The following is a 15,371-nucleotide window of genomic DNA, read 5'->3' on the forward strand; positions in this document are numbered from 1 at the left end:
GCAAATCTACATACAAATTTTGGCTCCACCACTTTGGGAATGAAATCCCCAGGCAGTATGTAGCCGTCGAAGTTGTCAGTTCCTTCTCTTGACAAGTGTTTAAGAACACGCTCTGCACCAGGCACCATTCTTGGCTTTGGGAACGCAGAGCACAAGACAAAGCAGGCCCTGGCCCACAAAGGATTTTCACTTCAGCCCTGGAAGACCTTAGAAGCCATCTAGACTTTCTACTGACTGGAGGAAGTGAGTGAACCGAGGCCCCCAGGGTCCATAGCACGTGGAATGAAACCTCAGTCCTGGTATTCTAAGGAACCAGAGGGGCAGTGTTCTTTCTGGCACACCACCCTGCTTCCCTCCAACAAGTGTCAGTCCCTCTTCAAAACAAGCAATAGAGGGCGCCTGGGTGGCTCAGTCGTTAAGCCTCTGCCTTTGGCTCAGGATATGATCCCAGGGTCTTGGGATTGAGCCCCGCATCGAGCCCCGCATCGGGCTCCCTGGCATCGGGCTCCCTGCTCGGCGGGAAGCCTGCTTCTCCCTCTCCCACTCCCCTTGCTTGTGTTCCCTCTCTTGCTGTGTCTCTGTCAAATAAATAAATAAAAATCTTTAAAAAAAAAAAAAAAACAAGCAATAGAGTAACAGAGCTCTGAGGGAATGAAACGTGGACAGTGAGTTTTGATTGGAGGTGAAGAGATTCAAGATCTAAGAAACCCAATAGCAGAGTCGCAGGACACTGGGGGGGGGGGGGCGTGGATCAATGTTCATTCCAAAAAATGTTTATAAGTTTTCGAGATGGGTGCCATAGCCAAGTTCACACAGGGTACCCTGAGAATACAGGAGGAAGCAGCTAGCTCCATTAGAGAACTGAACAAAGGGATAGTGGCCAGAGACTTAAAGAATGGGGAGAGAGGAGGAGTGGGGAGGTTTAATGATTTCTAATTAAGAAAATAAAGGGCACATACTGAGGCACAAAATGGGTCCCTTTCCCTCCTAGATTCCCTCATTATCGAGTCAAGCACAAGCAGCTTCCAGTTCCTCTGCTCTTCTGGCACACAAGTCCAGGCAGGCCCTTGACCCCTTGACCTTGCTCCAAGCAAGTTGACCCACTTCTAAGCTCCCCGAGGCACCTCAGGACAGAGGGCCTTGGCATTCACCCAGAGAAGGTCCAGCCCATGCCTGTCCTTCGTCCCAGCTCAGGGCGGGCTCTGTCTCCGCAGCTCAACATGAGCTCAACATGGGCCAGCTCGGCCTGGTCAAACGGGAAGCCCCAGGGCTCTGTGAATGGTCCCTGGGCAGGGGCACCCATGGTTGCGTGTGGGGTGGGGCGGCTGGCCAAGGTGTGTGTCAGGGAGGGATCAGGACAGACTGAGATGAACAAGGGCTGGACCGAGGGGTGTAGATTCCAGCTTTCAGGACAAGTCACTGAGAAGTTCCCATCAGTTCCTGAAGGCCCTTTTGGGTGCTGTGAGTGAAAGAGGGGGGTGGGGATTCAGGCGAGGGGAAAGAAAAGCCCACATGAGGGCCCCACAGGAGCCTGAGCCCAATGGGCAAATCAAGATGAGGTGGTTGGGCCCAGGCCTGCTCCTTTTCCTTCCTCATTCTGGTTCCTACCCACCCATAATCCTCAGAGGCCTTTACTCTCTCTGAGTTCTTTTCTGAGGCCCCTCCAGCTCTTGGTCTCCCCACCCCTGGGCAGAGCCCCCTACAGCCTGCCCCCCATCCCATCTGGTCCCTGATCCTCGCCCCCTTGGTTGGTCCACCCCTCCACAAAACCCCTCTCTCTGGACCCTTCTGCCTATGCCCTCTCAGGCTCTCCATCCTTCCACTGCTCCTCCTGGCCCCACGGCCCATCCTCGCCTGCTCTTTCCCTGGCCCCGGTGCTGAACGTTCTCCCCGCCCTTCCATCTCCCGGTCAGCTGGCGGTCAGTGGCAGCCTCCTCCGTGCCCAGCCCTGAGCAGGGAAAGGGGGAGGGGTGCAGGCAGGCCTCGTGAAACAAAGGTCTGGCTCTCGAAGTGCTTTCAGTTTTCATCATGAGACAGTTAGACAACCATGGGGAGACCCAGGGTGGGGACTCAAAGAAGCAGGAGGGGTCAGCATAGCCAGGCTGCCTCCCAGGCTGCACACAATGGTCATTCCTTTCAGGTTTCACTTTCCTGGGCATGTCACAACATTCTCATGCCTGCCTTTCCCTGCAAAACCTCATCTCTATCTCATTTCCTGCCTCCAGGCATCCAGGGGCACCCTTGCTCACCTCGGTCTGTCCTGATCCCTCCCTGACACACACCTTGGCCAGCCGCCCCACCCCACACGCAACCATGGGTGCCCCTGCCCAGGGACCATTCACAGAGCCCTGGGGCTTCCCGTTTGACCAGGCCGAGCTGGCCCATGTTGAGCTCATGTTGAGCTGCGGAGACAGAGCCCACCCTGAGCTGGGGCGAAGGACAGGCATGGGCTGGACCTTCTCTGGGTGAATGCCAAGGCCCTCTGTCCTGAGGTGCCTCGGGGAGCTTAGAAGTGGGTCAACTTGCTTGGAGCAAGGTCAAGGGGTCAAGGGCCTGCCTGGACTTGTGTGCCAGAAGAGCAGAGGAACTGGAAGCTGCTTGTGCTTGACTCGATAATGAGGGAATCCAGGAGGGAAAGGGACCCATTTCTAAGCCCTTGGAAATGGAGGAGCCTGTGAGAAATGCTGGGAAAGAGGCCGAGGGAGGACGCAGGGTCAGCTAGAACAATCTCTGTTAGCAGGTACAGACACATGTGCACCTGTCCTCCAGTGAGCAGGTCTTAGCTTCGCACTTCTTGGAGAGGTGGTTCCAGAAGAAACAAGCAAAGCCAGAACTCCACAGACAACGCCTGGCATCCCCAGAGGGACTCATGCAGGAGGGAGCAAAGGTGACTCAGCTTTGGACTTTTCACTGTCACTTGAACACAGCTGAGCCAGCCAGAGACTTGTGTTATAGTAGAGGCTGAGGGAATTAGCATCTATTGAGCATCTACCTCCGCTGAGGTCTTACTTAATCTTTTCACATCTGCCACATGAGGTGAGTACTCTCTTACAGCTTTGGAAACTGAGGCTCAGAAAAGTTGAGGTACTTGTCCAGGTTGCAAGTCTTTATAGCAAAAGATTCTAGCTTCGGGGCGCCTGGGTGGCTCAGTTGTTGGGTGTCTGCCTTCAGCTCAGGTCATGATCCCAGAGCCTTGGGATCAAGCCCCTCATCGGGCTCCCTGCTCCGCGGGAAGTCTGCTTCTCCCTCTCCCACTCCCCTTTCTTGTGTTCCCTCTCTCGCTGAGTCTCTCTCTGTCAAATAAATAAATAAATAAATAAAAATCTTAAAAAAAAAAAAAAGGAGTCTAGCTTCAACGTATGACTCCAGAACACGGGCTCTTTCCCAAGCATCCCCCTGCCTCTGCTGCTTGGTTTTTGGGGGTATTGTTTGGTTTTCTTTTCTTTTAAGGATTTTATTTATTTGACAGACACAGTGAGAGAGGGAACACAAGCAGGGGGAGTGGGAGAGGGAGAAGCAGGCTTCCCATTGAGCAGGGAGCCCAACGCGGGGCTCCATCCCAGGACCCTGGGATCATGACCCGAGCCGAAGGCAGACGCCCAACAACTGAGCCACTCAGGTGCCCCTTGTTTGGTTTTCGTCTGGGATCTTTTCTTTTTAGCAGAGAGCGTTGGCAATTGGGCAGGATTGTGAAAGTGTTCCGAAGTTCACTCAACCCAAGGATGCCCTGGCCAAGTTCAGAGTTGCTCTTCTTTCAACTTGACCACACTCCCTTCCATGCCTTTGATCCAGCTGTTCTGTTCCCTGAGGTGCCACCCCCATTTCTACCTGCCAGAACTGTTCTCACAAGGCCCATCTCAACCTCCTACAAACTTCTGCCTTCTTCCATTGCTCCTGCCCCTTTCTGGGGAACCTCTGACACTCACTTGGCTCTTGACTAGTATCCGAGCTATAGATGTCCTCACTCCATCCCCTAGATAAGGTTGACAATCCCCCCAGGTCAGGGGTTGGGTCTTGGACACCCCCTCTACACACATACAAACACACACACACACACATTCACAGAACCTTTGAACCCTGGGGACAGAACAGAACAGTACCTGGAGTGTCGATACCACCCAGAGCGTGGCTGAGCTCCCAAGCCCGATGGGAGCTCCTGGAGAGGGTCCCACTTCCCTACCTGGAGTCAGATAGGGTGGGCCAGCCTACGTGCCCAGGACTGACCGTCCCCAACTGCCGCTCTCTAGTTTTCCTCAGTCCTTGGCCTCGGTCCCACTCACCACACACATCTCAGCCTCCACAACCCCTGCTCAGGGGCCTGGACCTGGGAGAGGACTGCCCAGGAAGGCTGCCAGTTATGCCCCTGCCCGCACCTCCCCCGTGAACCTCTGCCGGGGCCAGGCCCTGGGGAGGCTGACCAACCCAAGGCAAGTTCCCTGAACCTCAACGCCAGGTCCTCTGTGCCCCAGCCCTCCTCTCCAAGCTCACACCTCAGGCATGAATGGGGGCACAGCGGGCTGGCACACAGTGCTGCTCCCGTCAGCACTTCTGGGTGTACTCCTGCCTTACTCGGGATTCTGAGTTTCCACGTCCGTTTCCTCCCCTAGCGCTCAGGTCTGCCCATGAGGCCTGGAGTGCAGCCACCCCTGACCACCCCTCCCTCCCTTGCTGCCAGCTCCCTGCCCTGGGACCTGAGAGTCTTGACTCCCCTCCTAATCCCTGCCCCAGCCCAGTGGGGTGCAGTGTGCGTGCTCTGACCGTCAGTGCTCACCATTCATTCATTCACTCATCCATTCTTTCCTAGGACTCCCACCACCGTTGCTAACTCCATGTCAATCCTTTCTTTAATTTTCCCTGGGGCACTTAGAACCGGCTAAAATCACCTTTTGTATGTATTTGTTTCTACAGAGTGTATCTCTCCGACTCAAGTGTAAGCTCAATGACAGCAGGGGCCTTGGCAGTCTCGGTCACTGCTGCAGGGTGAGCTGTTCTGAGGCTCAATGATTGTTGCTTGATGATTGGCTGGATTATATAAATGTTTGTTGAGCAACCACTGTGGCACCAGGCTAGGTGAGGGGACGAGGGGACGAGGTGGTCAAAGGAGCCTCCTTGGGTAGTTCACAGTGAGAGTGGAAATGGGGGTGCTATACCCCACAGAATGAGCTAAAATGCAGGCCCCACAGGCCCCACTGTTGGAGTGGCACAGAGGTGTGCGGCTGGCCTCAAACCAGGGCTCCCGCCCCACACCGACAGCCCCAGTTCTAAGCTCACTTCCCTCGGAAATCTCCCCCACCCCCGACAGGGCAGCTCCCCCCACCCATAGGACACACCCAGCACTACACCCCTCTCTGTAAGGGTATGACTGCAACCTTACACTTGCTTATACAGTTCTTTGACTGCCTCTCTACACTATTTCCATCATCCAGAAAGTTTTACTGGACAGCCCTCCTCTGGGCCAGAAGCTCCATGAGGGTAGGGGCTGTATCTGTGTTTTCCTTACCACTATGGCCCCCACGCCTGTCACTGTGTCCAGCACAGAGGACACTTAGTTGCTTATCTGTTGAATGAATGTAGGGGACAAGGAAGGGGTAAGGGCTGGGTCTACCCCTAAGGAAGCAGTTCCTCCTTTCAGAGCTAGTTGTTCATCCCCCATGTTTATCTATCAACCAGAGCATCTACCCCTTCCTGCTCCAGACACCCACAGTCTCACCTTGTTCCAAGGCTTCCGTTTCTCACGTGGGCGCAGAACCTCAGGGCTGCTGCCTCCTGGCACTACTCACATTTTATATGCCCTGAACCCAATGCGCCCCCTGGAGTTGTTCAGGGGTGGTTGCTACTCAGGCCCTGCCAGGCAGTGAGCTTCTTGGCCACATTCCCACCTCCACCAGTGCTCTTGATGTGTGGGCAGGCTGGGTCCGAGGACCTACAGGGGGTGCCACAGGACCAGCCAGGAGGGTCCTTGGCTTCACATAGGATAGAATTCAAACTCGAGCCAGGAGGAGGTGAGAGCAGAGTTTCCTGAATAGCGTAAGTGATAGAGTCTAGCAGACAGAGTGTCTGGGACACTCAGAAAAGGAGTGAGTCTCTCCATCGCTGGGGGTTAGGGGTTTGTATTGGGAAGGGGTCCAGGGCACATGTTCTTCCAGGCATCCAGGGTAGAGTCTGATCAAAGGCAAGTGTTGGATGTTAGTCCACAAATCACTGAAGGTAGGGGGTATTGACACCAATGCTGACCGAGGTTTGTTTGAAGCGAATGTCCTGGACATGCTCAGGATCTGGTTCTCCTTAGATGTTATCAGGTATACAGGGGCCTGGGATGAAACTCAGAGAATGATTCACTTTCTTGCCTCCCTCTTGGAGTAGGAACAAAGGAGTCCTTCTTGGGTGTACTTGGGTGTAAGGGGAAATACAGAGCATGAGTAAATGGGGCCTAGCAGAGAAACAGCAGAAGTGGAGCCGGTCTAGAATGGAGTCTGTTCAGCTTCCCTATCTCACTCTGAGCAATTGTAAGGCAATGCTGTCATCGTCATCCGCCCCCCCCCCCCCCCCCCCCCCCCGCCACGTGAGGTGCCTGGCTCTCTGTAACAGAAGCTCTGCTTCTGGCTCAGGGAGATTTTCCAGCTTTTCAGCCCCATATCCTGGATGCTTTCCCTGCATCTCTTCCCCCAGAAATGCCAGCATGAATCAGCACCGACTGCGCCCTGGGTGAAATACAATGCTCTATTGCAGGGACCTTCCCTTTGGAGTCCTTCTGTCTTTTGGGCCTGTCCACCCCATATCATCAGTGAACGTGTTCCTTCCTTTTCCCCAGCCAGGAAGTGTGCTATGGGCATATGGTGGCACCGTGGGCCATCGAGGAATTTTCCCAGACTGGCAGAAGAAACTGGGGAGCAGGTAGAAGAGAAAAAAATCCAAGCACTCAGACCAAGCGCCCAAGGAACTCCAGGACTCTGGGGGAATGGGCGATGTAGAGGATCTTCTTGGGCTTTGAGTCATTCTGGTCCCCTGGTCCAACCCAAGGATCAGAACCTTTCAGAATTTTGGGGTGGGTCCTTCAATGTCCTCGACCACATTGTCAAAAAGTGGTTGAACAACACATGCTTAATTACCTCCCATGATGGTAAGCTCACAACCCACTCATCCCATCTTTAGACAGCTTTAATTATTAGAAGGTCTTACCTAATAATGGGTCTGTATCCACTCACTGGCCCCCCTCCGCACATTGCTCTCTATTCCTTGTATTTCTAGGAGACGATAACCCCCTTCCCCATACCTGTGGCTGGGGAGTTTAAAGTAGGAGGATCAAAGCTGTACACTTTCAGTATATATGTTGCTCTTCATTGACAAGTTTTACAGGAAGAAAAAAGAAACATTAGGAGTTTCAGAAAAGAAATTGTAAACCATTATCTATCACCAGATCTAGAACAAACTCCCCCTGACCTCAGTCTGGGTCAGTGCCCCTTCCTCATGGGCCCCTGTCCTACTCTAGCTTACATGCTGACATGTCTGTCTCACCCGTGAGATTGTTCTGTCCAATACCAGCCACTAGCCCCATATAGCTGTTCAAACATAAATAAAGTAAAATTAGATTATATTAGATCCATTGTGCTGGGCACATTTCAGGTGCTCAACAGCCACATGGGGCTAGTGGTGACCATACTGCATGGCACAGACATTGAATATTTCCACATTGCAGAAAGTTCTAGTCTAGCACAGCACTGCATTAAGTCTAGCTCCAGGAAGACAGAGACCAAGTCTTTCTGGTCCTGCACTGTATCCCTGGCACCCAGCACACTCTCAAGCCCAACTGTGATGCTAAACAAATATCAACAGATTTCACACACTGCCTCATTCTGCACAAGGCCCAGCACCAGCGCCAGTACCCATATTTCCCTTACTCTCCTTGCCTCCAGACCATGACTTCTAGCCAAGCTTTGACTGGGGCCCTGACCCAGGGCTCATGGTTTCCTTCCCCCCTCCAAACCATCTCTGGTCCATGACTGGCTTATGGTTCTAGGAACATTGTAAACTGTGTGTGTGTGGGTGTGTGTGTGCGCGCGCGGGGAGTGGTTGCAGAGAAATAATTGGCAGGGGAAGAGGTGGTCAGCATGAAGAGAACCAGGGTTCCAGGCCTCAAGAAGCTCAAATTTGAGCCTCTAGCAATGGCTGATCCCACCTATGTGGTGGGCAGCCACCCAGGCTTTGGTTTGAATTCTGGCTGTGTTTCCTCCCCGCTGTATGACCCTGGGAAGCCACTTAACCTCTGTGAAGTCACTGTATGCATTGTTTTCTCATTTTAAATATGGATAATAATACCAACTTGATATAGGTAGTGAGTACATTAAAGACGATCTGTGGGGTTCAGTTGGTACTCAATTGTTGCTTGTTCCTTTCTCCACATAGAGGGCAGTAAGATCTCTTCCTTAAACATCATTCAGATCACGGCCTTCAGACACCTGTGTGGTTCCCACTTCTCCCACACAGAAGACCAAATATAACTCCTGAAAATTCCCTTTGCCTTAAAGCAAGACGCCTATAATTCATTCCATTGTTCTTACCTCCAAAGATACCTGGTATCTGCCAGCCAGCCAGGTCTGTTCTCTCCCCCACCTTCACGTCCCCGTACATACCTGAAATGCCCTTCCCGCCCTCTCTTTCCTAAACTGGGCCCTATCTTCTCAGAAGCAGATTCTTTCCTGAGGCTCACTTCCTCTTTTAAGACTACTTGATTCAACCTTCCCAGTTTCAAGATTGCTAATCACTAAAAATTATTTCATGCCTACTTTGGCCTTCAACCAGCCCCTTTCCTCCTCCCTTAGTGATTAAGATATAAGACAGTACCTGGAAAATCTGCACCTGTGGGCATCTGTGTTCCCTGGTATCTGGATGTACATGTGAGTGTGTATAGAGCAGGAAGCAAGAGCAGGTGGTGACAAAAAAAGAAAGAAACAGAAAAGAAAGAAAGAAAGAAAGAAAGAAAGAAAGAAAGAAAGAAAGAAAGAAAGAAAGAAAGAAAGAAAGAAAGAAAAAGAAAGAAAGAAAGAAAGGAGGAAGGAAGGAAGGAAGGAAGGAAGGAAGGAAGGAAGGAAGGAAGGAAGGAAGGAAAGAAAAGAAAAGAGAAGAGAGAAAGAAAGAAAGAAAAAGGTAAGAAGAAAGACAGAGAGTTGGTGAGGTGGGAGAGTTGGACCAGACCAGACACAGGTCCCATTTGGCCACTTACTACATGGATGGCAAGTTACTTAATCTTTCTGAGCCTCAATGTCCTGTATATTTTTCATGAAGATTAGAAATAATAATAATATTACTACCATTACTATTTATTGAGTCCTTAGTATAGGCACTGTTCTAAGCTAAGCACTTTACATAGATTCTTTTATTTAATCCTCACTTCAAGTCTCTCAGGTAGGTAATATTTTTTCCACGTTACTGTTGAAGAAACTGAGACACAAAGGAAACAACAGAGGTTAAGTCCCTTGCCCCAGATCTCACAGCTAGTAAGTGGCAAAACTGGGATCTGCACCCAGGTGCCCAAGAGTCCATGCTCACAAGCACTCTGCTTCCTGCCTCCACAGGTAATTCTGTGTGCACGCAAAGCCCCCATCACAACGCCTGACACAAAGATAACCAGTAAGTGGTGTGACTCTTTCCTCACTAGGACCACAAGCACAAGAGGCCAGGAAAAGTGTCTCTTTTCCTCTGTAATTTGTTGCAGGGTCTAGGAAAGACAGACTATATAGTGGGCACTTTATATACATTTCCAGGACCTGAGAAAAATGTGGAAGAACTATAAAAAATTTAGAGCCATACTTTCTAAAATGTGAGCTATAAACACATGCCACATGGACACACACTTCTCACAAGTACATCACATATGCTCATTCATTCATACACACTCACTGGCCATCTTGAACCCCATGAAGGCTCACAGGAAACCTTTCTGAGCTGGTCCAGGAGCCATAGAAGGCTTTTAGGCAGAGATGTGACAGATCAAATCTGCATTTTTGGAAAGTTGATCCAGCAGCACAGAGGATGAACTCATAATGGAGGGGATAGAGTGGAGATGAGGGAACATTGAAAAGACTTTTAACAATCAGGGAAGAAAGGAGCTTAATTTCTAGTGGAATGGAGAGAGTATTTAAGAGCTCCTAAGGAAAGGTGGGGAGGGAATAGTGCCATTCTCTACAATAGGAAACATAAAGGCCAAAGTTTAAGAATGGATGAGACACGTGGGACGTCTGGGAGGCTCAGTTGTTGGGCATCTGCCTTCAGCTCTGGTCATGGTCCCGGGGTCCTGGGATCGAGCTCCGCGTTGGGCTCCCTGCTCCGCGGGAAGCCTGCTTCTCCCTCTCCCACTCCCCCTGCTTGTGTTCCCTCTCTCGCTGTCTCTCTCTCTGTCAAAAAAATAATAATAATAAATAATAATAATAATGGATGGGACACAATACCTTTTTACTTTTGGAGTTTCAGATGTCTCTGGAACACCCATGTGACTCACAAGACATCTGGAAACACACGTTCGAGTGTTGTCAGCTCACAGGTAGTAATTAAAACCATGAGTATGGATGAAGTCACCCAGAGAAAGTGTGGGGCCAGAAAATCTGTAGGTCCAGGACAGAGCTCTGGGGAGCTCCAACTCCAAGCAGGAGAAGGCTTGAATTCGGGAATGTTCTTCCAGGAATAGTGTGTGATGTGAAAAGGGGTGAGGAAAGGGCCCTGGAGATCACCAACATTTACGGGAGAAGAAGGTGAACAGATGAGAAGAGACGGGCAGAGGTGCAGGAGAAACCAGGAAAGGGTGTCAAGCGGAAGTCGGCTGCATAAAAGCTAACGGAGGTCAGTGGAGATAACAGGAAACTCCACCCGTTAGATGTGGCAACTAGAAGGCGGCCCGCGCGGCCAGAGTGAGGTCAGTGGGAGAGTGACTGGTTGAGTCCCCGGTTGTTGAAAAAACTGTAGTTTGAGCAGCTGATCGAAATTGCGGGCCCCACAGCTTTCACGAGCGCTACACCGTCGCGCATGCGCACTCATAGGCACCAGAGGGCTAATTATAGGGACTTGGCATTTCCAGAGAGGACCGGCGCACGCGCCTCCCGAGCCCGCCTACTCCCCCGCCGGTCCCTCCCCAGGCCTGCAGAGGGCGCTGCCCCTTGGCGAGCCGGGGCGTGGCGCCGCTCTAGCCTGCGCCTGGGCTCGGTGGCGGGCGCCGCAGCTTAGCGTGCCCCACGCCTCCCCTCAGCGCAGGTGGGTCCGCCCGCGGGGGGCGGGAGTGTCTGGGATCAGAGAGGTGGGCGGGTAGCGGTAGTCTCCAGGCGCGCAGTGGTCCCCATTGCTTAGGTGCCCCGGCTTGGTTCTGGCCCCGGAGGGTCGGGCTGTGGGCGGGGCGGCACGGGCACGAGTCCCAGTCTGGGTGGGCGCCTCCTCCAGGACAAGCGCCGCTTGTCCACGGAGCCTTTCACACGCCGGGGGTCTCCGCCAAAGCTCACGTGCGGCTTCGGGGGACTCGCTGGGGGCGGGGCTAGCGGGGGCGGGGCTCCCGTGATTGACACTTCTTTCCCCAGGTTTCTCGGGCTTCCACTGGACCCCTCCCCTGTCCTGAGCCCTGAGCCGGCACCATGGTGAGACCTTTGAGTCAAGCCCCTCACCTCCGCATGCCGATGGCCCGCGTGGCCTTACCTCCGTTGCCCTTTATAAACCTGGGGCTCCGCGGCGGGGGGGGGTTCGGTGGGTCTGCCCCTGCAAGGCAGCCTGCACCTTTCCAAACCCCCCCCCCCGCCCCCATCCCTGTAGCACGGGCGCCTGAAGGTGAAGACGTCGGAAGAGCAGGCGGAGGCCAAAAGGCTAGAGCGGGAGCAGAAGCTGAAGCTATACCAGTCCGCCACCCAGACTGTCTTCCAGAAGGTGGGCCTTCAGAGGGAGCCCCTTCTCCAAATGGCCTTCTTAGTATATCCCAGAGGCCAAGAGCTGGGCCTTAGAGTCAGACTGCCTGGATCCATATCTGGGTTCCGTCGCTTACAAGCTGTGTGACCTTGGGCAAGTTACTGAATCTCTTTAAATTTCAGTTTGCTCTTCTGTAAAATGGGCTTTACTGCATAAGGTTGTTGTGAACATTCAGTGAGAACGTAAACCCCTAAAGTGCTCTGTGTGGTACTTATCATGTAGCATGGGGTTTACAGAATATTCAGTAGTTCTATTTATGTTATTTAGCCTTGCAGTGGGAGAATGATATGATCTCTGACCCTGCTACCTATCTTCTAAGCGCCAGGCTGGTGAGCTGGATGAATCAGTGCTGGAACTGACAAGCCAGATTCTGGGAGCCAACCCCGACTTTGCCACCCTCTGGAACTGTCGACGCGAGGTGCTTCAGCAGCTGGAGGCCCAAAAGTGCGTAGGAGTTCAGGGTCCCAGGAAGATGGCACTGGTCCTGCCCTGCCTGGGTCCAGGGGTAGAGAAAGAATGGGGCAGCCAGGGGCATAGGCAGAGGGGAGCGGAGGGCTGGGTGTAAAAAGTCAGGGGTGAGCTGAGGTTGAGTGTTGGAGGGCCCTGAGTCCCATTTCCCTCTGAGTGCAGGTCCCCCGAGGAGTTGGCAGCCCTGGTGAAGACAGAACTGGGCTTCCTGGAGAGCTGCCTGCGGGTGAACCCCAAGTCCTATGGTACCTGGCACCACCGCTGCTGGCTGCTGGGCCGCCTACCAGAGCCCAACTGGGCCCGGGAGCTGGAGTTATGTGCCCGCTTCCTCGAGGTCGATGAGCGGAACTGTACGTGCCTGCCTGCTGACTGTGCCCCACACCCTGGTTCCTGGGGCCTCAGTAAGGCCCAGAGTTGGGAGGGATGGCCAGGACAGGCCCACTGAGCTGCTGGCCAAAGGGGTGATGGAAACAAACACATGCCCTGTAGAGCACACAGAGGTGTTTCTGAGGGCCGCCACGGGAACTCCAGGGGTGCCAGCCCTGGAGCGCCCCTTGCCCTACTTCTGACATGCGCTGTCGCTCCTCCCCTAGTTCACTGCTGGGACTACCGGCGCTTTGTGGCCGCACAGGCCCCTGTGCCCCCTGCAGAGGAGCTAGCCTTCACCGACAGCCTCATCACCCGAAACTTTTCCAACTACTCCTCCTGGCATTACCGCTCGTGTCTCTTGCCCCAGCTGCACCCCCAGCCAGACTCTGGACCACAGGGACGCCTCCCTGAAGATGTGCTCCTCAAAGGTCGGCAGGGTCAGAGGGTGCTGGGGAAGCCCACAGTGCTGCCTTCCCAGCCCTGTTACCTAAGCCTGTTCCTGAACCTGCTGCCTGGGCTCATTGAGCACCCACTTTGTGCCTGGCTTTGGGGGTGCCTAAGATTCAACACCTGGCTGCAGGGCACTCAAGTGTCCAGTGGGAAGGATGCAGCCATTGTGCAGGGCCACCAGATGAATGGGACTGAGGGCTGGCGGTACTCCAGGGTGAGGGTGGGATGCTGGGGTGGCCTGGGGCCCACCGGGGTCCTGGCCAAAGCCCGCGCCGCCTTGGCCTCTGCAGAGCTGGAGCTGGTACAGAACGCCTTCTTCACTGACCCCAACGATCAGAGCGCCTGGTTCTATCACCGCTGGCTCCTGGGACGAGGTGAGCAATGGGGAAAGAGGCTGGGCGTTTCGGCTTGGAGGGAATGGAAGAGGATTTAAGGAGACCTGAGATTGTGTCTCCCCCCAGCTGACCCCCAGGATGCCCTGCGCTGCCTGCACGTGAGCCGGGACGAGGCCTGTCTGACTGTCTCCTTCTCTCGGCCCGTCCTAGTGAGTTCTGCAGCTTTTGCCAGAGAGCATCACGAGTGTGGGCCTGGTGCCATTGGGGCTGACAGGTCTGTCTTTGTCCCCTGGGCCAGGTGGGGTCCGGGACAGAGACCTTGCTGCTCATAGTGGACAAGTCACCCCTGGCTGTGGAGTGGAGGACCCCGGATGGCAGGACCCGGCCCAGCCACGTCTGGGTATCCCAGGATCGGTGGGGCAGGGTGGGGGGCTGGGGCGGTCCTGGAGTGGGACAGAGAAGTGGTGAGGCTCAAGCGTTTCCTTAACCTGGTGCTCCCAGCTCTGTGACTTGCCTGCAGCCTCCCTCAATGACCAGTTGCCCCAGCATACATTTTGTGTCATTTGGACAGCAGGCGATGCCCAAAAGGAGTGTGTGCTTTTAAAAGGTGACACAGCCTCTCTCTCTACCCCTTGCGGCAGCACCTTCATCCTTGCCCTGCTCTCACAGTGGTCCCCTTCTACCACCCGTTCTTGTTCTCAGGCCGCCAGGAGGGCTGGTGCCGGGACTCAGCCACGGATGAGCAGCTCTTCAGGTGATGGCAGGGAAGCATACGGACCAGGAGAGGGGCTCGGGGCTCTGGGCACCAGGCAGCTGGGGCAGGAGGCTGGGGGCCTGGGCAGATGGTCTCAGACTGGGTACTGGGGACGACCAGCACCCCGAGGAGACATCAATCCCCTCTCCTGCCCTGTCCATCTTCAGGTGTGAGCTGTCGGTGGAGAAGTCCACGGTGCTCCAGTCTGAACTTGAATCCTGTAAGGAGCTGCAGGAGCTGGAGCCGGAGAATAAGTGTGAGGCCCCATTCCCTGAGATCCTGCTCTTCTGAGGAGGCCCTTTTCCAGGAGGGCCTCTCAGGGAGAGCAGGAAGGGTCTCAAGAGATGGGAGCAGAGGAGGCTCTAGGAGAGACAGTCCTTTTCCTCACCCTCTCCTCAGGGTGCCTGCTCACCATCATCCTGCTGATGCGGGCACTGGACCCCCTACTGTATGAGAAAGAGACGCTGCAGTATTTCCAGACCCTCAAGGCAAGCCAGGCCTGTGGAAGCAGGGAGGGGGGAGGCCCGGTGGGCAGCAGGAAGACAGCCGACAGGGCTTCCTTGCCATGCCCATCCCTGCCAGGCCGTGGACCCAATGCGGGCAGCGTACCTAGATGACCTGCGCAGCAAGTTCTTGCTGGAGAACAGCGTGCTCAAGATGGAGTATGCCGAGGTGCGCGTGCTGCACCTGGGTCACAAGGTACGGACTGCCATGGGCGCCTTCCTTGGGCCCTCCTTTCTTCCTCATGACCTGGCCAGTTTTTGTGTCCGCTCTGTGGGCTTGAGCTGAGGCACTCGGGCCTCACCGGGCCCCTGGCTTTGGCCTGAGTCTCAGGTGCCTCTCTGGACTTTCTTCCTAACCAAGATTGAATTCATCTTCCTTCCGGACTACTCCTCTTCCTGGCCTTGCTTTCTGTCACCTGCCCCCATCATTCGGGTTACCCAGTCTCAAACCCTGAGTCACCAGGTCCCCCTCATGTCATCCCTTCTTCAGGGCCAGTCATGTCTTCATTCTTCCCTCACAGTGAGCCCCCCCCCCCCCCCCCCCCCCCCCCCCCC

General features: G+C 54.2%; 1 protein-coding gene across 1 annotated transcript in view; it reads left to right on the forward strand.

Moving 5' to 3' along the window:
- The first annotated feature begins 11,159 nt into the window (after positions 1 to 11,159).
- Positions 11,160 to 15,371, forward strand: part of RABGGTA (Rab geranylgeranyltransferase subunit alpha) — a 6,147-nt gene continuing 1,935 nt past the window's right edge. The window contains exons 1-14 of the mRNA XM_034993879.1: positions 11,160 to 11,241; positions 11,559 to 11,615; positions 11,788 to 11,898; positions 12,257 to 12,381; positions 12,568 to 12,755; positions 12,999 to 13,202; positions 13,515 to 13,598; positions 13,686 to 13,768; positions 13,858 to 13,959; positions 14,061 to 14,166; positions 14,262 to 14,313; positions 14,481 to 14,569; positions 14,713 to 14,801; positions 14,896 to 15,012. Of these exons, the coding sequence (XP_034849770.1) occupies positions 11,613 to 11,615; positions 11,788 to 11,898; positions 12,257 to 12,381; positions 12,568 to 12,755; positions 12,999 to 13,202; positions 13,515 to 13,598; positions 13,686 to 13,768; positions 13,858 to 13,959; positions 14,061 to 14,166; positions 14,262 to 14,313; positions 14,481 to 14,569; positions 14,713 to 14,801; positions 14,896 to 15,012 (1,353 nt within the window). The 5' untranslated portion in view covers positions 11,160 to 11,241; positions 11,559 to 11,612. The remainder of the gene's footprint in view (positions 11,242 to 11,558; positions 11,616 to 11,787; positions 11,899 to 12,256; positions 12,382 to 12,567; positions 12,756 to 12,998; positions 13,203 to 13,514; positions 13,599 to 13,685; positions 13,769 to 13,857; positions 13,960 to 14,060; positions 14,167 to 14,261; positions 14,314 to 14,480; positions 14,570 to 14,712; positions 14,802 to 14,895; positions 15,013 to 15,371) is intronic.

The sequence above is a fragment of the Mirounga leonina genome, unplaced genomic scaffold, assembly GCF_011800145.1.
Source record: "Mirounga leonina isolate KUSES-001 unplaced genomic scaffold, KU_Mleo_1.0 Mir_91, whole genome shotgun sequence".
Taxonomy (NCBI): domain Eukaryota; kingdom Metazoa; phylum Chordata; class Mammalia; order Carnivora; family Phocidae; genus Mirounga; species Mirounga leonina.